Consider the following 24764-nt stretch of genomic DNA (forward strand, 5'->3'; position numbering starts at 1 on the left):
CCTTAAAATCCTGTCAGTTCATAAAGGGTCATCAGGTGCAGATCTTTTAACTGTACCCAGGATCACAGCTACTTTTTCTGAGGGTGCGTTCAGTTATTGAGGTCCTGAGATCAGTTACAACTGTGTCAACATGCAAAAACACACTTCAAACCATTTTATTCTCATAGTTAATACAGTTCATAACTCTTGTGTGTGCATGTAATGTAGAGGTATGTAGTTTTTGTGATTTTATCTTTTAGGGTAAGCACATTGAGTTTACATGTAAAACGACATTAATGCAAGCATTCCGGAGAAGGAAAGAGAGCAATGAGGAAGACGAGAACATAAATGGACACACCAAAATCTCTTTAAAAATAACCATAATCACATACGAATCCATTTTTCTTAAAGGTATACACAGCAAAGTTACCTCGGCTTTGAAAATGTCATCACTTTGCAATCCTCCTCTGTGTTCACTGTAAAATATTTCCTACAAAAAAAAAACTAGAGTACACAAAACAATAAAAGACTTTTATCTAGAAATTGTGAAGTCTATTGCCTGAAAACAGTGAGATAACAGCATTTACATCTACTGCATTGGCTAAAAATGAAAATCTGTGCTTTTACATCTGGGTTGTATTCCAAACTCTAGGATTACATTGCCTTTTTTAAAAAGTCATCCCAGACCTCACATTGTCCTCCTCTTCCTGTTCTTTGAGCAGACATTCATTCTTGACCTTGAGGAAAAACAGACAGGCAGTATTTACTCGATCAGTCTGCAAATCATTTTTTGATTAATCAATAAACCATGTTGTGTATAAAATGTCAAAGCAGTTAAAAAAGGAAAATGCCTGCAAAACCCATTACTCATAGATTTTCATTAGCGATAGATGCCGTCATACATCTTGTTTTATCCAAACAGTGGCACAAATGTTCAGTTCAATGTAACAAAACATCAATTATTTTGATTTGAGAGGTTGAATCAGATTCAAGAAAATGACTGGGATGATTATTTAATCATGATTAAATATATTAGTTTAGTTGAATTATCTATTGAGGCTTAATGGTCTGCTTTTAAACTCGCTGCTCTTCATCGGGACCTGGCTCAGCTTTCTGTTGCTTGTGAGTCAGATGTATAATCTTTTAAAATGTCTTAAATACTGGTTTGGTTTTTTGTGGCAAGGTTGGCTTTATTTGGCTCCAGTATTACAGCATTATCTTGTGATGACACGCAATAATAGGCTCATCCTGTAAAGATAGTCTTTTTTTTAATCATACATTTCTGTCGATGATGAATGTAAAAAAGAAAAGGATAAGAAAAGATGTTGTGTTTTGTTGTTTTGTGTGGGTGTGTGGGGGTGTGTGTGTGTGTGTGTGTGTGTGTGTGTGTGTGTGTGGGGGGGGGTTAGATTTGCTGGAAAGCGCTCAGTCTTTCTCACATTTACAAAAGCAAAATCAACTTCCAGGCACTGCTTCCAAAGGGAGCCTTGCACATAATTACTCATTTTTCAGTCGGGTCTTTACCTGCGGCAACTACAAACCTCAAAATCAGCAGAACCTGAACTGAAAGTAGCCCAGTGTCTCCTAAAGTTCCTGCTTTAGCCGAACCACCCCGAGGAGACTAATGGCTACACTTCCTTAAAGTCTCACTATCACTGGATTTTATTTAATCTTGGAGGATGGCGACAAAACTTCCAAATTAGTTTGCTTAAACTGCACACCCGGGGACTCCACCGCCAGCGGTGCTACTGAAAGTCTGTGTTATTTGGTCAAAGTGACAAAACTTTTAGCTCCTCGCTCCTGCAGCTTGAAGGAATAGTGCAAACTTTAGTGAGACAGGCTGGCGGTGTTCAAACGTTTCCCTCATTTACATTTATTTTAATGTATTTCTTAAGCTTTAAAAAACAATAATTTATTTGTTAATCTGTTGCTGTAGCGGTTTTGTACATGTGCATAAGTAATGTCACATGGTAGCAACCGTTAAAGGGACAGTCTGACTACCTTAAGCGACCCAGCACGAGTTTTTGTTTTTTGTTTTTTAAGTTAAGAGGCAGTTCACAGAAAACAAACCCCGCAAATGAATTTGAGCTTGCTCATTAGAATGTTATTAATTGCCGAAATTGGCGCAGCTTATCTTAAATTGCGCCCTAAAGGCTGTGTGCAGAGTGACTGAGAGGACACACCGGGGTTTTGATTAAGTTGATCTGCCCGTGCGAGACGATCTATCCGGGATGATATCCGACAGCGAGGAGCGGGAGAGAAAAACGCTGTCAGACATCCATCTTCGCAGCCACTCGCAGCGGTTCTGGAAGTTTTGGTGTTAAAGGAGCTGCGGGGACTTTCTCCGCCGCTCGGTGCTGCTGAGCGGGCTGACTGACTGACTGACTGACGCCCCTCCTGCCTGTCTGCCCGGGTCGGCTAAAAAGGCGCATGTGTGTTCTTGCTGTGATGTGAGTTGAGCCGCATCCAGACGCACTGACCGCCGCTGGCTGATGCCCACCCCCCTCAACAACACCACCACCACCTCCACCCCTCGTCCTCCCTCCCTCCTCTTCTTGGTGGTGTGCGCAAAATCTCCAGCGCCGGACGGACGGACGCAGTTTGACGGCACAAACCAGCGGCACTGCGGGGGGAATATCCAAGAAAAAAAAAAGCCACCCAAAGCAGACATGGATATTTAACCGGCATTTGATTTCATCTCCCTTTTTTAATCTCTTTGTTTTTTGTTTTTTGTTTTCCCTTGTGATGTTGGCTTTGCACCGGGGGTGTTAATTAAACCTGCTCGATGTCTTTAATCAGTTTATAACCTGAACAAAATGAGGATTTCTTCTCGCGATTTGATTCTGTTGATGTTCTCGGGTTTTTGGGGACTGGCAATGGGTGCTTTCCCGAGCAGCGTTCAGATCGGTAAGTGTGAGCGTTTTATGGTAGATCCAAGCACAAAATAAAACCAGTCAATGAATCTGTGGACGTCCTGCCTGCTGCCTCTGACCTGCCGTTTAGCACCCCGGCACTGGTCAAAGTGGGGATTGCGGATTTTCCCCCCACAGCCTTATTTTATTTTTTTAATTGTCTTTAAAACATGACCATAAAGACTGGGTCCTGTGCTCTGTCGATGCTGTGCATGCTTCACACACACAAACGCACACACACACAGACTCACACACCTAATGCGCTTTGCATGTGTGTGTATCCCGGTGCACTCCGCCACTGCAGCAGATCAGAGCAGCAAAGTCTGTGTGTATTCCCCATGCGGGCTGCCTGTGCATTGACTGCTGTTAACACTCTCGCAGATCCCGCTCCTATAACAAACCGCTGCCACGGGTCCCAAATGCCTTGCAGCTGCACCGTTCCCCCAAATCTTTTTCCATCAGTTTCACTCTCTCTTTTTCAGCGTCTCTGTGTTTTAAATTAACTACGTTTCTCACTGACGGATTCACGGTTTTCATTACACTCGCTGGCAGATTTACTGGTTAGATTTAAAAGCAGGGTGCTAGGGGGGAGAAAAAGGAGCCCAACTGTGACCTCCATTTGTTAATCATTGGTTAATCATCACATCCTCAACAAACAGTCATCAGAGAATCAAAAAATCTGGTATCCAGGTTTATATTCCAACTGTTTCAAGCTTCATTCTGAAATCTAATATTTGCTTACACTGACTTTCTTTCTTTTTTTGCTGGGTTTTACCCTCAGCTGCACCCCAGCTTGTAGATGGAGTTGAGGCACATCAGATACAAGTCAGGCTGATGAAAAATGACAAGCTGTTCAAATGATTCTCCTTGTCCTTTTATATCAATGTGATACTCCAATCCCCGGGCCACCCAGAGAGGGCAGAGGTCAGGGTCAGTTACAGAGCAGGCTCCCCTGGAACTGAGGGCTCTCGAGCTGCGTTGTTTGGGGTTTAAACCTGCGTCTGTGGAACTGCTGTGCCGTCGTGTGAAACATTTAATTTGTTGCTGACGTAAGCGAAACTGGCGTGTGTGGGGGGTTATTTTACTCATAATTTCCCAGCTATTATAATCGGGCTCTTGGTATTTCTTTAAATTAACTTATTCTCATTATCGCTTGACAAACATCATTGCTGCCAGTTATTTAAAAAACTGTTGATGTAATCCCTGTGTCATCATATTTCTCAGTTTCAGGCCTAGTTGTCCTCTGGGAGTGTAAAAATCCACACCCGCCAGACTACATTTAGCAATTTCTGAATCGCATCAGCCTTCAGAGAGGGCAAACATCTCCCCCGATCAACACTTGTCAGTTTCAAATAATCGTCACCGACGAATCAACACTTATTAGCAGCAGGAAATTTGCTTTGTACACACGCAAGCGACACTGAAACAAGTGAACAAATAGAGTCACGGCCAACATGCTCCACAGTTGCCAACAGATGCAGAGATGTCCTCAGAATTATAAATCCCATTCATCCTTCATTTTCTGACCTGTTTTTTGTTTTTCGAGGTCTGTCAGCATCCTGTCTTATCATACACTGCATGGCAGCGGAGCATCTTTGATAGGAAGAAATCTGAACCTTATAGATCTTACGCCAAACGAATCTTTATGATGATTAAGCTTCTGGGTTTGAACCTGGCTGATGTCCTTCTGTGTAAACTTTGCGTTTTCTCCATGTTCCCGCTTGTGCTCCGGTTTCCTCCCACAGTCCGAAGACATGTGTGTTAGGTTAACTGGTGATTCTAAATTGACTGTAGGTGTGAATGCTTGTCTGTCTCTCTGCATTAGTCCTGCGATAGACTGCAGTCCTTTCCAAAGTGTTCCCAGCCTGTTGCCCTGTGGCAGCTGGGATAGATGGTTAATAAAGTGGATGAATGGATGACAAAATTTAGATTCTGTGCATTCGAAGCATGCAAATTTAAATCCGCTACAAAAGCGAGCCATGATTTTGAGAAATAATTCTCCATGCAATAATAGAAGTTACTATCTCACATTAAGGCTCCAGCTGCACCTGCTACTGGAACATTTCATGTGTATCTGGATGTCTTTTGGGTAAGGAGTAGCACACATTAATGCCGGTGTGAATGCACACAGAACGTGCTGTAACCAGGTCAGCCAAACCACAACACTTTAAAAGCCTAACCAGGGACATGGACTGCACACTAGCTGTGGCTAAAAGTCAAGTATGTATTGCACTCATGGTGTTTTACTTGAATGGAGCAGTGTTAACATGAATCACCCCGGTAAACTGAACTATACAGGAACATATATATATCAGGATCTGCTCTCTGACAGGTCTACGCCAAGTATGAATGCAAACTGTAAAGGTTGAATAATCTTTTCAGATTAAAGCCCACTTAAAGCTTAAAGCTGATCAGTGGGGTTGCCAAGCTATTACTCCTGTTATTGATTATTCACAATAAGGAATGTAAGCCTAATTAGCAAGACTATAGGAAGAGGAGATGACACCAGCTGTTTCCTTTTTGATACTATTCTACATAGAAATTTAGAAAAACATAACATGGAATACTTACACGAGCACACTAAGTAGCTTGGATTAAATTCAAAGACGTGATCAGAAGTCATCCAGGTGGTAATGGGGTCACAAACAAACAGGCATGTTGCAGCCATTTGGGTCTTGTTTTCAGCGAACCATATGTCAGGAAACTTCAAAGTCTGAGGCCCCCGAAGTGTTTGGATCTCATTTTGTGTTGAATCCAGATGAAGGGAATGTCAGAAGTCTAAATAAGCTGGATTTAGGTCAGTGCTTAATTTTATTCTTTTCTATTCAGCAACGGCTGGAAAAGGGATAAATTTCAAGTTAGGAATAAACATAAAACCCATCACAATGGAAATCAGATTAAAATCAAAAGGGGGCTTAGATGACTGGTCTCCACAGAGTGGTAAAATATTCTAAAGTTTACCTTTTAAAGAGGTCAGCCATAAAAAGAACACACTGGCATTTTGCTCTAAATGACATTTACACTGTCTCATCCTAAGAAATATAGCCTTGAGTCAGATTTTGAAATGTGAAACAAACTGCTTCTAACCTAAAAACACTACTGACATTTGCACAGCCGCGAACGGCTTAGTGGAGATCTTTGTATATGAATGAGGCTGTAATACAAGAGGACACGAAACAAAAATCTTATCTCTGATGCCAAACTGATTTATGACACTGGCGCCGCTCTTGCATAGAAAACGGAATGAAAATCCGAGTTGATACAAAAGGATATTTTGTGAATATTATCACCTTCTCTGCTTGCATTAATACGAGACAAAGACGACCTTGCATGTTAAACACACTGAATCCTTGCCACAAAGCCTAGTGGTACCTCAGAGGATCTAAAAATTTTTTAGCCTTTGCAGGAAGTTGAAGACATTATTTACCAGAGCGATACTGCCCTTTTATTACATTTTACACATTGTGGAGTCAGTTGTGGGAACCTCTTTTATGATAGAGATTTCTCTTTGAAACAAACATCTGTGAAGAGCTAATAAAATTTGCCTTAAATCTTTTGAACCTTTGATGTAAGGTTGTTATCACGAGAAAAACGCTATTATCTGTTTGTTCTGGTGCGTTATATACATATATAGCAAGCAATACAGCAATATACATTTTAGATATACATCTGTGTCAACACACCTGAATCACATGATTAGTTCATTGCCAGTCCTCTGGAGAACTTTAAGACATGTTGAGGAAGTAATTTAGCCATTTCAATCAGCTGTGTTGGATCAAGGACACATCTAAAACCTGCAGGACACCGGTCCTTGAGGCCTGGAGTTCCCCCACCCCTGTTCTAGACATTTCCTTTACCTCCAATCAAGGTTTGGCTCAAGGTCTCTTGGACTTGTGGATGTTTCAATGTGATGTGTGCATGCTTGCTTAAAAAATTACAAACTAGTTACTTTTTATAATATTCTCATCTGCAAATATTCAGCATGTCAAATAAATCACTGATCAACACGTTCAGCTGCCTCAGCAGTGAGTTTCACAGACTTGTGCTTCATTTGGCAGCGATAGTTCTTGCGGTGCTCTCCGTCATTGGTGAGCTTGGCGTAGCAGCACATGGAGAAGTTCTCCACCTGCTGCATATCAATATACCTGCAGATGGACCTTGTGTCCAAACATAGCTGTCCTGAGCATGCTAGTATGCAGACTCTTTACCTCTGTATCTCAGAACCTTTTTCAGTATCATCATCCTGTTGAGTGTCAGAAATGATAACCACTGTATGGGTTGTTTCCAAAAGCCCCTGAGCCCATGAGAATCCTGCAGGTAGCCCTTAGCTCAGCAGGAGAGGTTTTATTTAACTGTGATCTAAAGATTGAAAACTCTCCCAACAGTTTTGTGGTTTCTTTGAAATCTTATTAACTACAGTGGAGATGGGGCTGAGATAGCAACAAGTTGTACCCCATATGGGCAATATGCCTGGGTACTGACTTGGATTAAATATATTGTCTTTTGTGTTTCTGTGCTGCAGTCAGCAATAACTAATCTGTCTAGAATAGGTTTAAACCTGACGGCGAGATACAGTGGACACGCTCTTCATCGAGCCCTCATGTCTCCTCCCTCTCTTCAGGCGGTCTGTTCATCAGAAACACTGATCAGGAGTACACCGCCTTTCGCTTGGCAATCTTCCTGCACAACACCAGCCCGAACGCCTCGGAAGCCCCGTTCAACCTGGTGCCTCACGTGGACAACATAGAGACGGCCAACAGCTTCGCCGTCACCAACGCCTGTAAGTTCGTCACATGGCTCCAGATTTTGCATTTTTGGGGGGGTTTCTCTGGAAAATGGCAACAAGTGAACAACAGTATGGTATTAGGTATATTGTAAATAGTGTTTAATGATGTTTTATTTCAACTGGAGTTTTAAGTTCCCAGTCCTCCTGGAACTGTACTCACCAAGTTAAAGCAGTAGGTTCACAGCATTTTTAGAAGTGTTACTTTTCATTGCCGTGACCTGTTTATGTGGGTAGAAATGCATGTTTTACGTTAATAACAAGGGTAATTAAATGCTCAGAAAACAAAGTGAATGGTGAAATAGATAAAAACAGTTTTCAGACCAGCTTCGGAGTTCGAATTTAAGTATAGCACAGTTGGGTACACACAGATTTCATCTGAAGTAAGAGGGTATTTATTTATATTTTAGCTGGACTTAGCTTTTGTTTTACATGGTGAGTACTGTGCTATCTTTATGGATAGAGATATAGTGCAATATAGTGAAATTATCCTTTTAAAGATGGGTATTTACTTGATAAACCCTCTGTGTTTGCTTGTGCTGGTAGAGGTTCTATAAATAGTAATGAGGTTAAATTATAGTAATATAAAGAGTGTCATCCCCAAAATGACACATTTTTGGGTTGCGTGTGTCTCTCCAAACAGCTCAGTGCGTGCGTGTGAGGATGTGGCAGCACAGCTGTCTGTGAGTGTCTGCTGGTTCACATCTGATCTAAGCAAAGCCACACATGCCAAAGGGGACAGAAGCTTTACACACAAACAACAATCACTCACACACTCCCATGGTTAGATCTCCTAACAGTAGTAGGCAGTGATTTTTAGTGATGATCCCTGGGGAAGCATCTTCTTTTTTCCCTTTTTCTCACTCTCTCCTCAGCCCGAGTGTGTGTGTGTGTGTGTGTGTCTGCAGGGATGGTGGGGGTTCCCGCAAAGACCATAAAACACTTCAGCCTGACGTCTCCTACTATCCATGGTGTGATCTGGTGTTAAAAAAAATCAATGACTAAATTAAGCAGACAATGAAGTGCTTTTATGTTTGTTTTGGTAATGGAGGGGGTGAATCGTACACGTCTGTGTGTGAGTGTGATGACCAGAGAAGGCTCAGAAATTCTGTGATCAGATAAAGAGAGTTAAATGTTTTGAAACACCCTGAGGTATTTTGTCTTACATTTTAATTTTGCATAATAATTTCAAGCTCCCGTTTCCTCTAAGCTTCTAAATTCCACGGATTTTAATTTTCACATTTGGGTGAAAATTAGTTAAAAGTGGTCTCTGTTTTCGATATACGCACTGATACATAGTCTGTTCTCACTAAATATCATTTACAAAACCGTCAGAGGCACAGGTTTCTGAGACAATTATGGATGTTTTTGTTTTTTTGCAATGGGATTAGATAACATTATGACAAAATAGCAGTAATACAATGTACTTTTAGAAGTGGGGATGGACAGATTGACAGATGAGGTCAGGCAGGAGTGTCTGCACTATGATGTTCACAGATGACATCTGCAGTGAGAGTAGGGAGCAGTCTGGAGCATGCTCTGGAATAAAAAGGAATGAAAGTCAGTAGAAGTGAGACAGAATACATGTGTGTGAATGAGAGGGAGACCTATGTGAAGATGCATGCATAATGATGGTGTATTAGTTAAAAATCCGGTGTCAACAATCCAAAGCAATGGACAGTGATCCATTGCTTCTTCACATCAGAGGTGAAGAAGAGAGTGCAGGCAGTGTGGAGCGGGTGGAGACAAGTATCTGGGGTCATTTGTGACAGAAGGATAGCAGCAGGAGTGAAAGTGAAGGTTTACAAGATGGTAATGAGAGCTGCTGTGATGTGTGGTTTGGAGATGGTGACGTTGACAAAAAGGCAGGAGGCTGTGCTAGAGATGTTCAGATTTTCACTGGGACGAGATTAGAAATGAGTACATCAGAGGGACAGCTCAGGTTGAATGGTCTGGAGACAAAGTAAAGAGGTGGGATTGAAGGTATGTTGGGGGAAAAGAGGAAGACCACAAAGAAGATTCGTGGATGTAGTGAAGGAGGACATGCAGAGGGTTGGTGCAACAGAAGAGGATGCTAAGGATGAGTGAGATGGAGTTGGATAATCTCCTGCTGTGAAAGAAGAAACAGTAGAAGTAGAATTGGACTGTACTAAAGCAAAAAAAAGTGTAGACATTTTGCTACATGGTATTATTTTAGCTCACTGGGTTGCGGCGGTAACCATAAGCCACAGGGCTAAGTGCTCAGGTTTGAGTCGGACCAGATGTTCTTTGCTGTGCATCTTCCTCCACGATCAATCCCCCTCTTCTCTGTGTGGCATCTAATTAAAGTGGAAACCCCCTAATAATAACAACAACAATAGTAATGTATTAAAAAGGAATCTTGACAGACTCGTATTAGTGCTAAACATTAAGCCACTCTTAATTTTATGCCTGAGAAAAGACAATATTTACCCAGAGTGACATTTCGAATTTTTATGTATTATATAATTTGCCAGTAGAGGGACTGAGAGAGGACGCACATTAACTGTAAAATGCAAACTTTATACAAGACAACTGTTAACTGTTTTCAACAGCACAGACATCAATAAACCAAATAAAGATAAACTACTTGTAACACTCTTAATTGCACGTCTATAAAATAACACTCCTGAACAGCATCCTGGGTGGTGCAAGAAATAATTTTAATAATATTGCTGTGTTATACTGTAAAAGTGCCAGAATCTTAAATAGAATTCCAGCCTGACCCCATGAAAGCTGGTCTTTAACCTGCTGGTTCCCTTGTACAAAGTACAAAGCGCTTCCAACAGTTAGAAGACAAACAAGGTGAGTTACCTGCACCTGCTGTGCGTGACATGTGCAAAGGTGATCTTCATACAATGTCCTGAGAACCTGAAAACATCTGTAGGTTTATCTGTTCTGTACTTCGCTCGTCCTGCTCCACAAATAAACGAGAAGCTCTGCTTTCCTTCTGTAACAGTATATTTTTCAGCTCTCTGTGGAGGATCACTGAAGCCATGCTGACAGAAGCATTAAGCTCAAATACGTTTAAAACTAAAACCAATGCATCCACAAGATTTTGCCTATTAATGAGCTGAAATTACAGAAGATGAAGCTGTATTGATCTCTGTGGGGAAATGAGCTATGCGAGCAGCAGACAGAATACTGCAAGTGAAAATGAAGAGAAGTAGGCACAAGAACTGAATAAGCAAAATAAGCGAATGGAGGTTTGCAGCAGACAATACTGTAATATTTTAAAGCAGTTTGTAGGGATACATAAATACTTTAATAATGTTGTGGGTTTGGTTTAAAAATACTTTAAAAATACTTAAATATATACACTGTTTAAGTTCAGGATATAAAGTGAGTAATTTTATGAAATAATACATTAAATAAGTGAAGGAACCTTGTGGATGTGTGAAAAATGTCAGTATTTGGACAAAAGAAGCTGCTCTGAGATAAAAGAGACCAATATTTGTAGAATGTGACATCTTCATTTTAGAAATTCATCCACAGTTTCTTGTATTATTTTACACCATCTTTTGTATCCACTCAGTCAATGACTGCAGTGTGAAGAGAAGCATCTCTTTGAATGAGAATGCAGGAAGAGAAGATTCTTCGACGTATAAAAAAAGGCACGGACGGGAGTAAAGTGTATGGAACTATGGGGTTTTCACCTTCACTTTAATGGCTGCACAGTCACAGGAAGTCGGTCTGCAGTCCATTGATTGGCCAAGCCGAATCAGAGCAGAATTACATGAACCAATCAATGGCTCTGATAGCTCAGGGGCAGCGGGGAATCTGAGATCGAACCACATTGCCAGTTTTCACCTCCCGTTTTACATTTCTCAGTGTCTTTATTCCGTTTTTCTTCTCGGCCCCCTTTTTTTTCTCCATTACCAAAGGCCCCGAGATAATGGTTATGAATAGGCAGTGTGACCATGTGGCGTTTAAGGGCATAGCGTACGTTTGGGAAGAGGAGATGAGAGACTGAGCTAATTTGTGAAGAGAGATTAGTCCATTCAGTGGCTCGCTGTGCTGCTGTCAGGAAGGCTGATGGGGATAATTGGTGGGAAGCCGAGGACAAATGTTGTTGTATGTTCCCATTGTCATTGATGATCATTCGGTAGACCCAGACGCTCTGATAAATTCTCCTGCATTTGTTTGATTTACAGTTTAACCTCCTTATTATTCACAGTGGGGTTACTAGTGTTAGTGACAGCCACTAAAAATATATCTTTTAATCATTTATACAGCAAAAAAAACGGTAATGTATCAATATCAAGTTAATTGCATCACTGCCGTATAATTATCTTTAACAAATGAAACAAATGGTCAAGACATTTGTTAGACTCTGTGTTGTGGCAGTGGTATCCACAGTCTCCAGCAGCATGAGGATTTATTTGCAGAGCTCAACTCTGTGGAGGAAAGCTGGACCTCTGCCAGCAAATGAGCCTTTGTAGATTACTTGTCAAATACATTCCAGGAAATTTACTAATACGTTTCTTCATGAAACAATAACTAGCTCCTTACACATACACTCACTGGCCACATTGCTCAGATGTTTTGGTCCATATTGACTTTCTAGCTTCACACAGTTGCTTCAGATTTGTCAGCTGCACATCCATAATGCAACTCATCCCAAAGGTGCTCTGTTAGACTGAGATCTGATGACTGTGGAATCCATTTGAGTTCAGTGAATCCATTGTAATGTTCAAGAATTGGGTTGGTTTTAGATTTGTGACATAGCTGCTTCCGGCAGGATACACTATCAGATGATGTCATGAAGGGATGGGCGTGGTCAACAACAATGTTCTGTAGTAGGCTGTGGTGTTTAAACGATGCTCAACTGACACCAAGGTGCCCAACGTGTTCCAAGACAATATCCTCCACCACAACGACCAACCTAAAACACTGCTTTCATGTTGTTTCCACAAAAATTCTGATCCTACTATCTGAGTGTTGTAACAGAAACCAAGACTCATCACACTCAGTGTTGGTCAAGTTGCTTGAAAACAGCAAAAGTTACTAATAGTTACTAATTACTGATTACTTCTCAGTAATCCTGTTACTTTACTGATTACTTTCCAAAGTAATTAGTTACTTTATTACTTTTTAAAAACACGATACACAACCTGAATAATAAAGCAATAGACCTTTCAGCCCAATTCTATTTTTTCTGCATAATCAATCATATAAAATGTAATCAAATGAAAAAAGTCTCTTTTTAAAACTTGTTTTAAACGTTTAACTTTATGAACATTGCATTAAGCGAAAATTTAATTATATCCAACAGTCTTTGACTTGAATAAGTGTGTTTAACATTTAAACCTATTTTCTGTATATTCCAGTATATAGAATAAAACAATTTTTGGTGTTTACACTTACTCTTTCAAATAGATGCAAGTAAAACACAGCAAAAAATAAATAAAATCAAAGATTCAGCGGCACTAAGTCCTGTCGCTCTTTAATCTATTTTTACCTGTTTAGCAGGAGTGGAGCAGGTGGAGGTTTGCCCGATGCTGCAGCGGCCATGTCAGTGGGAGGATCCGGGGGTTTCTCTGTGAATTTTACATTTCCCGTGGCAGCGTGCTGGGTGCTTGCTCAGATTTGAAGTTTAAGTTTTCGCTTTAGAAAGACGTTTTCTTCCCACGGAGAGTGTACAGAAGACGCTAATGTTTTTGTCACTTTTTACAGAATCAAACTCAAAGTGATGTCAGTGCTTCCACGCTTTAAACGCTGCATGGTCGTATTCTCTCCCACACTCCATATTATCCATTGTTAATCTGCACACATCTGTTGCTGCCACAGATGTTGCACACTTGTACGTCATTGTCATGAGACACTCTCACAAGCAAAAACACAGTGTACCTACAGGAGAGTAACAGTAATATATTTTTTTGCAACAGAAATCCCTTACTTTAATTGTTACTTGAAAAAGTAATCAGATTACAGTAATACGTTACTTGTAACACTTTACTGCCCATCTCTGATCAGACCATTCTCTTATTGTCCAGTTTTGAGCCCGTATGAATTATAGCCTCAGTTTCTTGTTCTTAGCTGAAAAGACTGGAAGCCATTGTGGTCTTCTGCTGCTGTAACCCATCTGCTTCAAGGTTTGACACTTTTCTATGAAGGGCATCTTTTCTATGGTAATCTGTACAAACACTGAAAAAATATCTCTGTCTATCTATCTATAAAAAAAACTATAGCGACCTTTCTGGATGGGCCTGAGCCTCAATGAGCTGCCTATAACCTGGTGTGTTTTTGGTAAACCACCTTTAAGTGTGAAAAATCCTGTTGTTAAATGTGTGGGAAGGATGGAAGTACAATGCCATTTAAAAAAAAAAAAAAAAAAAAAAAAAAAGAAGTACAATGCCAAAGCAACAGACTGCCTGATTTATTATAAAGCACTGAGCCAGCATGATCATTTCATGGCTCCCTGCCTTGCTGTCACAGTGCCACCCCTGGTCATGTGTTAAAGTTCAGGACAGTCAGTTGCTCCGTTAGTGTCCCGAGTCCTTGAACCTGAATGGCGTCTAAGCCATTTGTCCCTCTCACATTGAAAGTCAGTAAGAACGTCCAGGTGTTTCTGACAGCAGTCTCTGCACATCATTACTGAGAATAGGTAGAAAACAAAGGCAATGTGACAAATGCAGTTCTTAAGAGGTCGGGATAGTCCATCTGCTTCCAGCACAACAGAGTAGGTTAGAGAAATACGTCATCGAGGAGATTTAGCATCAGAAGTGCTTTGCAGGATTATTTATTAAGCACAGATTTTCCAAAAGGAAGGGCAATGAAATGAGGAACTTGAAAGCAAAAGTCTTTTTTGTTGCTGACAAGCTGAGACTGCACTGGAAGAACACCCGGGATTTTATGTAAGGTGACAGTTCAGGTTTGGAATCTTTTATGATTTATTAATATCACAAATTCACTAAAAGCATCCAGTAAGGAATCTCACAGTTTAAGCTGAGCCAATTATTTATGTTACACAGACTGTACACAAAGATGAACATATTGTGTCAGCCCCAAATCTGCATTCTTTCTTATGGTCAGCAGGGGGCTCTGTGTTTCAAAAATACGCCTATAAAAAAGTCAAGAGGAAATTACCCCTCAGCTAGCTTTCTCTGTGACCTCAGTAAAGACTTTGCTGATGGGTTAATGAACTGATAGACAATCCCCTGGCAACCAAAGCAGTTTCGCAAAAAAAACCCCACTAACAGCTGGCCGCAGAATATACATTTTTGCCTAACGAGGACAGTTTATCAGAGCCTTGATACAGTAACTGTGGCAATGTTTACAATAGCTTGAAAGAAAGCGGTTTGTGTCCTGCTGGGTGCTTTGTGTTTTGCATTTAGTTTCATTATATTTCCATTAACTGTTTAGTTTTGGTCACACTGCCTTTTCAACTGTTAATACACCTCTTCACAATACAGAAGTCAATGTAATGCCAAGGAGTTCTGACTGAGTATTTGGAGTGAGACGGGAGATATTAGGAATTTCTGTGCTTTGTCAGATTGGATCTACAGTACTTTGAGTAGTTTATAGATTTTAAAATATTTAAATTTGTGAGTATAATATTATTAGAAAAAGATTTAAATGCTCGGGCCCTGTTGGAAATTGCTTCATTGAATTAGCAAAATATTGCATAAGTGGCTGTGTGTCTTACTTTAGTGTGTTTTAGTTTAAAACATGAACCTACCAACACTCATATGTATTCCTTTACTAACTTCGCGTGCAGATTGTTGGATAGAAGAGTTGGGTGAACTGAGGGGAAAAGGTGAGATTTTTTTTATGTAGTAGACAGCAGAGTGATTGGGTTTGGATGGAAAAAGGATATTGAATAAATTAACCCTCCAGCAGTGGAGGGCACTATGTAATTGAGGTGCCCAGTTAGAGTGAAAGTGAGTATTAGATCCCTACGTGTGCATTATCAGCTTCAAATTAAATCTAGATTTGGACAGACTCTCACAAGTTCATGTAGAAAATAAAATGAATCAATATGCCTCTGAGCAGCTGCGGAGTCTTCAGCGGTGTGTGCTACCTTTTCATCTGCACTTCATTCGTGCGGCCGATCTTTGTTATGCGTTCCGTGGTAACCTCTTAACCATCAAGCAAGACAAAGGCTTTCAAAGGTGTGTGTGTGGGCGGAAGGGGTTAATATGACCTCCTACATGCTGCCCCAGCCTTTGCCTTCATTGAAACAGTGACATCCTAATCTGCATCGAGTCATTTGTATTCAGCATGGTGCTCTGAGTCACTCCAGATCCAGATAGCAAGCAACCTCTTCCTCATATGCGCTCAAGCTGCGCAGTAGAACCTACATTTTCTCTGCTGCTAACACCTGAACACTTGCTTTCCTTGGCTGTCTTTAAGCATGAAAAAGCTGTCCCATTTGTGTTTTAGGCATGCCTGTACACAATCTGAGTGTGCAGCATGTTAGTCCTATTTAAGTCCGTTATCTCTCCGTCCATGGGCTCTGTTCAGAGGGGCTCTTCTGCACTGTGGTGCTGCCCTTTAAATGGCTGCCTGTGCCCCTCATTTGTCTGAGGATACTTCCGCATGGGTGAAAATATACAGACCTTTCAGCGGTGAACGCTTGTGTGTATGTGTGTGTATTATGGCTGGTGGAGAAAGAAAGGATGTAGAGGAAAAGGGGGGAGGGAGGCTGCTAATGAGAGATTAATGTGGTGAAGTAGGGAGGAAGATGGAGGTTGAAGAGATGAGATGTAGGGGGGTTAAGAAAAGGAGGAGGTGATAGTGAGGAGGGATTTTCACAAGAACTCTGCTTCTGTAGATCAGAAAGTGAGCAATTTTCATGTCTTTATAAAGTAAAATGACTTCATTGAGCTGTGTTAACATTTAATGTTAGCCTTGTGTTGCTAAATTTAGCCGATCGGCATTATGATGAAAAGTTCCCCCCCTGCACTCTCCGTTCTTGTTGGTGGCAATTTGCAAGGACAACCGATGGAAGAGTTGAGTGAAGGACTTGTTAAATAAACAAATAGGTTATAAATTATCAGCGTGAAACAATAGCTTAGACCTAGAGCTTGAATTATGCTTCGGGGGAAACTTACACCACAACCTATGATTTTAATCCTCTTAACCTCTTAACCCTACGATGCCACCTTCCTTTCAACCTGACCTGTACCTCCTGAAAATGTAACTACACATTGGGTCGATACACCCTGCAAAGACTCTGGCATGGAGGCTTACGGCGTGGGGTTAAGACAGGTTTCTGGCTATGTCGTAAGTTACAACATAGATTTCCTACGGAAGCATAATTCAGGCATTAGTCACAGAGACCAGTCCCCGCTGCCAACCTGTGGCCACCAGGGAAAAATATATATTGCCTGTTGCAAAGAGGATTCTTTGGTTGCTCTCATGTTGCTTCAGTCCTCTGTAGTTTGCGTTGAAGACACTGATTTGTCTGCAAACACTTGTAAACTACTTGTTGAATACACATTTTTCCTAGAGACCAGTGGTTACTTAGGAGTCGCTGACTGGTCTGAGCTTCAAGAGCTACTCCTCATAGGCTTTCAAGGGGTAAAGAGTTAGTATTTGAATTCAGGTGCTTTCAGTCCCATTGTCACACTACTACCCTTGCAAACATTTGTGAACGAATGGGTCTTTCTAAAGCACCAAGTGTATTCAAGTGCTGTAATCCCATAGTTGTAACACGCCAGTTCATGAAAGTTTTGCCATCCTTGATATTTCACGATCAACTTTAAGTGATGTTATTGCAGGCTGGCAGTGATTATAATAATAATAATGGATTGCATTTATATAGCGCTTTTCGAGACCCTCAAAGCGCTTTACAATGCCACTATTCATTCACTCTCACATTCACACACTGGTGGAGGCAGCTACAGTTGTAGCCACAGCTGCCCTGGGGCAGACTGACAGAAGCGAGGCTGCCATATCGCGCCATCGGCCCCTCTGGCCATCACCAGTAGGCGGTAGGTGAAGTGTCTTGCCCAAGGACACAACGACCAAGACTGTCTGAGCCGGGGCTCAAACCAGCAACCTTCCGATTACAAGACGAACTGCCAACTCTTGAGCCACGATCGCCCCAATTATATTACTATAACTATAACTATATATTATATTTATAGTTATAGAGCAGGGTCACCAAGTGCTGGCATTAACATCAGCACACCATCTGTGCACCGGGAGCTTCATGAGGTGTAATGTGTAGGTTGGCCTGCACAGTAATCCAGTAATTTGTTGGGAAACGTTTTTGATTGACGAAGTGTGTTTATGTGGCTGCACATTCAATGTGTGTGTTCTTTCTTTAATACAAGTCACTCCTGATTGGGTTATACTTCTGACATGCCTACCAAACAGGAACTGATACACCTTAAAGCCCAGAAACCACAGCATAGCACTGCACAGTTTTCAATGGAACTACATTTGCTAGTCGGTGGGAATCTCGATAAATGTCTGTAGAGGACTCTTCTTAATTTCATTGTACATGTACAATGACAATACAGGGCTATTCTATTCTATTCTATTCTATTCTATTCTATTCTATTCTATCCTATTCTATTCTATTCTACTGTAGCAAAACAATACAAAAAGGAAGAATTAAAGTTAATTATTTACCTAGTTGGATTCTCAAAGAGACATATCATTAAATAAGTTAATTAAAATCAAAAATGTTAACACAGCCGGTGATATTCATCCAGGTACCCAACCCAAGATTGCAACTGGAGAAACTGCACAACCTGTGTAACCCCATCAACCCGTCAACATACTGCAATTTACATTTTGCAAAAGCTTTTTTAAGACACAACAACTTTGTTTAATGCTATGGGCGCATGTGAATGAATTTCATACAGCAGCTGATTTAATCACGTGAAATTGTTAATCTCTCTAGATGAACACACGAATGCAGACAAACACAATCAACATTCTTGCTTACCTAGTTAAGATAATACAGTGATTACATCAAAACCCTGGTGTCTTTAAATGAAACCAGCTTAAAGTGCCAACTTTTATTCACACAGTTTAAAATGTAATTTCTCTGCAGGTTTCTCCTCATTCAGTTTTGTTCTGCCCCCATCTTATTTACTCCACCTCCCCGCACCCTCCCTCCAAATCTGTGTGCTAGTTATATAAGCGCCCCCCTGAGGTGTGTTTTTGAGTCTGTGCGCTCGTTTGTTAGCCGAGGTCGCACAGGTTGAGTTAGAACTCTGAGGAGACAACGTGCACTGAACAACAGTTAACGGTTAATGTGATCCTTCAGATGCTGTTTGATTCATGAAATCGATAGTTGGCCTGAAGTGTTTTAAACATTGAGGAAAGAAACCGCAGAGCGAGCATAAACGGGCCAACTGGGGAAAAGGAAAGAACTGTTTTTAGGGTTTCCACAAAACAAAAAGATTTCACAAATGTGTCTTTACAGGCAAATTAGCATTGGTACAAAGGTCTAAAATGAGTTTTCAGACACTTAAAATGTTGAAGCTTGTAACAGCTCATATTTCATGCATTCAACAACCTGAGTTGAGTCATGGGGTGTGTGATTATGCAGGACAAGCAGAATTTTATAAAACTTGGAGGAGCAAAGGAAACAAAATCCATGAAATTGTACTGCTAATCTGAACTGAATTCCTTTCTTTCAAAGTGCAAGGGCATTAGCCTTTACTACACTATTATCCTTCTAGCTTTTAAAATGTAATCATCTGAGTGCAAAAAGAAATGTGTTTCTTATTTTTCTTCATAAAGTTGGTCTGTAGACAGCTAAAGAAATCTTTATCAACTCTTCAAAATTGACCTATTACGCTTTCCCTTTATTTCTGCCATTTTATATTAGACTGATGTTAAATCACATCCAAAAATCTCTCGCCTCACCTCGTCTACTCCCTGAGCACACTTCTTAAGCACAAGCGCTCCCTCCTCCTCCCTCCCGTTCTCTGTTTTCATGCCTATTATCTTTCAGTCCCATCAGTCGCACAAACAGACATCACAGTCTATCTGAACCATCAAACAAGCACGCCCATCGTCAGGGTTTACTACATTTAGTGTGTAGACATATTGCACAGATATACTAGAGCAGACACATGAGACATTTCAGAAATGAAGAATGTAAACGCTAGCATCCCGGAAGGAGCTTCAGCTTGACACTGTACTTTTTGTGGCATTAGTTAGCAAATGAACGAATCCGGCATGATGTTGAACATTATCAGCCTTGGGAAGACCAAAAAGCACCCTTTTATTCTTGTTTTCTAGAAGATGTATGCTTTTACAGTGATGGACACTAATGTTAAACAAGGCCAAAGTTTCAAATAATGAGCTGCACAACAGTGTGCAAGTTATTCATGCAGACTGCTCTGAACATTTCCTCTATTTCTTATCCTTAAATATATCCTTAAATATGCTCATCTCAGGCACACCAAGCCCTGCCTCATGTGCTGTTCAAACTTTCAGCTTGAGAGGGGCTACCAATCAGAAGAATGTTAGCATAAAGGGGGAGGAGCATATGTGCAAGTAATCAGGTGTTACAGTTTCTACAATATTATATCCTCTCATATCCTAGGGATAAAAAAATTGTTATCAGACAGTGGCTGTGAGGCTCTGAGCAGACATTCAATTTTTTATGACAACGTCATATTATCATACATCAACAACATATTCACCCTTCAGGCAGATTTCAAAGAATTATAAAAGGTATGACTAGTTGTCTGTGGTGCCTTCAACTCTCTCTCTATTATCATAACTTAGGCCCAGTTAACTGTGAATCAAGCAAAGCTGCTCAAATACAGTCCAATAATAAAAATATAAAGATGAAAATGAAAATGAGCACAATAGGTCATCTTAAAAGCACCAAAAACATCTCGAAATGAAAATGAGGACGGCACTCCTCATTGTGGCTATATCTCATATTAGGTCATGTACTGACTAGGTCACACTGATGTTTGCTGCACACTGTGAAACTCTGTCTGTGCTGCTGTGTTTAAAACGTAAATGAAGGATCCACATTTTACAATTTGTGGCTTCTTTCCAGCAACATCGAAATCTGAAACAGCTTTGTGTTAAATTAAAATCGGCTTTATTGAGTAAACACATTCGCTCTTAATAGCTTTTAAGAAATTCGTTAAAGACTCCAGTCTGAAGAGGTTGGATGCGAGTTGTTGGTGAACGCATGCAAGCGAGAGCCAGTGATTCTGTTGCAAATAAAGAGATGAGAAAATGCTAAAGTTTGCTGCTTTTGAAGGTAATGACAACCTGTTTTATGATTTCGGAAAAAGCTGCTGATGCTGTGCCTTTTTTCTCAAGAGAACACCCCTAAGGTGAGCTCACATCAACTAATATAAGCAACAGTACTGATCATATCAGAACAAATACAGCTGTAGCCGCAAAAACCCCAGAGGGCAGAGAATTGAACAAAGGTGTATCTTACTGCTTATGATCTGAAGTTTTATTTTGATAGAGAAACATTTTATTATTCCCTCTTTAAAGGATTACTTCGTGTCACTTTAATGTTCACTTAGTTGTTATTTAGCTGTTATCGGAGGATAATGTCTATGAAAGAGGCTGAAGATAATAATTTGTGTCAGGCCCTCTGTGTTTGAAATGTGTCAGATGAATTGCTCTGCTATTTGCTCAGTGAAAAACAACTAAAGTGTGTCATCGGTTCGCATCGGACAGTGAAAACGTAGCTAATGCAATGCAGAGAGCTACCTGAGTTTAATTAGTTATGATGGCCTATATCATCTGATGGGCATTATTGAACATTTAGAAGCCATCGGGGGTTGTGAAGCAGCCTCACCACCTTCGTTCTCAATTAGAAAGCTATTTTGGGATGTGAGGATGCTCTGATGGATTTTCTCCAAATTAGGACAGGAAGTCATGCCAGTTGCTTTGTGTTAATCATTTCAAGATTTCGGCTCAAATCTTTTGCATCTTTGAGATCTCATTTGATTTTTAATGCATTGCAACAAGGAGAAGCAATGCCACAGTAAACACAAGTTGGTAAACTTTATCACACAAGTAACAAAAAGAGAAATGCACTAGGTTCACAAAGTCAACAAGCTTCTGTTTGTTCACCTTGGGAGGATAAAGTTTCTTTCATGGGTTAGCACTTAGGCTTCATATGCATTACATGTGCATGTAGAAAAAAAAGAAGTATCGGGAACAAAACAGCAGCACAAACAAACAATTTCTGTAGAGCTAGTAAAAATAATCCATTCTGTTATTTCTCTAACAGTTTAGTACAAAGCAATAGATGAACCGACCCACTAACGATGCTATCTTAGAAGCAGAACTAAAATATTACAAAAACTTTTCTACTTAATGAGCTACAGCTTTTTGTGAGCAGCCCATGTGAAAGCAGATAATCTGATTAGATTTAGAGCATTTGATACGTACGGTTACATATTAATAATGGAACAGTGATTACTGTAATACAACAAATTAACACCAGATTTTATGAAGCAAAGCATAAAAAAACGTGTTAATTGATGCAATGGAAAATGGATTTAATTAGTAACAGAGTAACTCAACAATTCATAGCAGAGAGCTCAATAGGTTCCTCACATAGCACAGATGACCCGGTTGGATATACTGCGTATATTTAAATTTGTTGATAATACACTTGTAATATTCCACAATGACTTTCTTTTAACAATAAGTGTGGCTTTTTAAAAAAATGAAATATTGATATTGTGTGGGGTATGGCATGGTGGTGCAGGGGTTAGCCAGGTTTATGAAACAGGTTTAATAATGGAAAATATCTGGCTCTTCATGTTAAAATTCCAGTCACTGCTAACCAGTCATCCTGGCCCTTCCTGACCAGTCGCTGTTTTTTGCTCTGCAGTCAGTCTCTCAGCCCATCATTAGACAGACCGCAGCATCTTGGACTCCAGCTGGCAACGGTAGACGTTTTCTGTTGTGGAGATCCACAATGCTGCACCGAGCCACTGAGGCTGCAGAGCCAAACAAGGACCATTATACTGTCTATCAGTACATATCTAACTGCTCTCCAAAGTGTTGGAGTTTGAGTCTGACTTCACGGAGGATGCTGATTGGTGCTCGGTCGTTAGCATTACAAAGCAGGACTACTTATATATGCAGAAGAGCGTTTTTTTATATGGAGCAATTTATTAATGCTTTTAAGAACATGTCCATGTAACTCCTTTTTTTTCCCACCTCCATGCATGCACATGCCTACACGTGTGTCGTAATCAATGCATCTGTCCACTTAAGAAAACAAACAAATAAAATTATTACAGAAAAAAATGTCAGAGCATAACCCCCTTTTAGTCTGCATACATTTAGCTCACGTAGGAAATCTTGTAATAAGTGCTTAAGATTATCGACTAATTAATGTCCTGTATGTCCTGTTTCCCTCCCCGCACAACCAGTTGTAGTACATGGCTGCCCTTCCTTGAGTCTGGTTCTGCTAGAGGTTTCTTCCTGTTTAAAGGATGTTTCTCCTTCCCACAGTCGCCATGTGCTTGCTCATAGGGGGTCGTATGATTGTTGTTGAGTTTTCTCTGTATTATATTGTACATAAAAAAAAATAAATAAAGAAAACAAACTGGAGGCCACCATCGTTGTGATTTGCTGCTATATAAATAAAATTGAAATCTTTCAATCTGTAGTTATCTCATAAAGGTGATGTACTCAGTTTCACAACAGTAGCAAAGATGGATTAACTGACCACACTGTAATAAACTCTGTGTAGTGCCGTTTAATTACATATTATGGAAGTTTTTTGGTCAGTATTACATTAATTCCACATATACTGTTGCTAAGGGAAGTTTTTTCTACCTTAAATAAAAGTCTGAGGTAAACGTTGAACAATTTAAACACTTGTCACAAAAGTGTAAAAAAGCACAGAAGAATAAATTCGCATAATACAGCTCAAAGGCCTCCGTGCAGAACTCGTTCAGTCCATGTCGACCTTCACAGAACCGTATCAGTCAAGTGCTAATATCAACATTGTTCATGCAACATTAACGCTAATGAAAGCCTAACGGATTGAAGTGAATTTCTTTGCGAGACAGAGACGCCCAGAATATTTTAAGAGAGCGACAGAGACAGAGAGGGGTGTGGGAGGGAAATAGCAGCAGGTCTGCTGTCAGATCGCAGTGAATAAGTCGTGTGATTTCACAGATGGGTTTTAACAGGAACACACTCTGGCCAGGGGAGTTGTTCTCACATGCCGGAGGATGCTGTTACAGCTCACACACACACAATTATACGTACTACACATTTTAAAAAATGACAGGAAGTAACTGCAGCACTTCAACTTGCCAGAGATTCCTTATGGTATGTAGATCATGCAGACGGAATATAAAGGATAAGGCATGTGTTTATAGTAAAAACCAGAGTGGTTCAAATAAACAGGAAAGAAAATCATGGCTCTGGAATCAAACATCAACCTAACAGGATCTGAGGCTTTCACCACACAATGAATCATCATTCGCACAATGATATCATTTATATTTTTGGTCATTTTTACTTTTTTTTTTAAAATAATAATAATAATAATAAAAAACAATGACCCAAAGTAAATAAATAGAAATAAATCAGTGAGAACCCCAAAAACCAAAGAAGCTACAATATAGACATGTAATTAGCTCTGATGAGTAATGTTGTAATAAGTTTATAAGATTACAGAAATCTTTCAGTCTGTTTGGGCGACATAAAGGGATAAAATCTCATAAAAGTAAAATCAATGAGAACCAAAAAGGTGCTGTAAGTATAGCCCATTTTTTTGGCTTCTATATTTGAAAGTATGTGAGATGTCGCTATGGAGGGTACTGAGTTGGTCATGATTAATGAAAGTAAATATTGTTTGTAAACTGAATTTTTTTCATTTGCGTTTCTATAAAGACAATTTTTTTTAATGAAATTGCTTATATGGTGTGTGTTTACTTCAACCACTTAAGCTCTTTTCTAAATTGTGCTTCTTTAGTCATAATTCATAGTTTAGTCAAACCACATTTTTATTGATATACACAATCAAGACAGTCAAATCTTGTCACTAAGGATATGGGGAGGTCGTCAAATGTCATTTTAATTGGGAAGAGAGTTAAGGCCGAGACAGAGAGTGTGTGTGTGTGTGTATGTGTATGTGTGTATGT

General features: G+C 40.1%; 1 protein-coding gene across 5 annotated transcripts in view; it reads left to right on the top strand.

Moving 5' to 3' along the window:
- Positions 1–2105: 2105 nt before the first annotated feature.
- gria4b (glutamate receptor, ionotropic, AMPA 4b) overlaps positions 2106–24764 on the top strand; it is a 157196-nt gene continuing 134537 nt past the window's right edge. The window contains exons 1-2 of one of the 5 annotated variants that reach the window (XR_315412.3): positions 2106–2886; positions 7513–7671. Coding sequence is in view for 3 of the 5 variants with exons in the window: in XM_005916062.3 (XP_005916124.1) it covers positions 2796–2886; positions 7513–7671 (250 nt within the window). In the remaining 2 variants the exon portion in view is untranslated. The remainder of the gene's footprint in view (positions 2887–7512; positions 7672–24764) is intronic. The other 4 variants (XR_315411.3, XM_005916062.3, XM_005916061.3 and 1 more) reach the window with 4 other exon arrangements.

The sequence above is a fragment of the Haplochromis burtoni genome, unplaced genomic scaffold, assembly GCF_018398535.1.
Source record: "Haplochromis burtoni strain Fernald_Lab_line unplaced genomic scaffold, NCSU_Asbu1 Contig_17, whole genome shotgun sequence".
In the NCBI taxonomy this organism is placed as follows: domain Eukaryota; kingdom Metazoa; phylum Chordata; class Actinopteri; order Cichliformes; family Cichlidae; genus Haplochromis; species Haplochromis burtoni.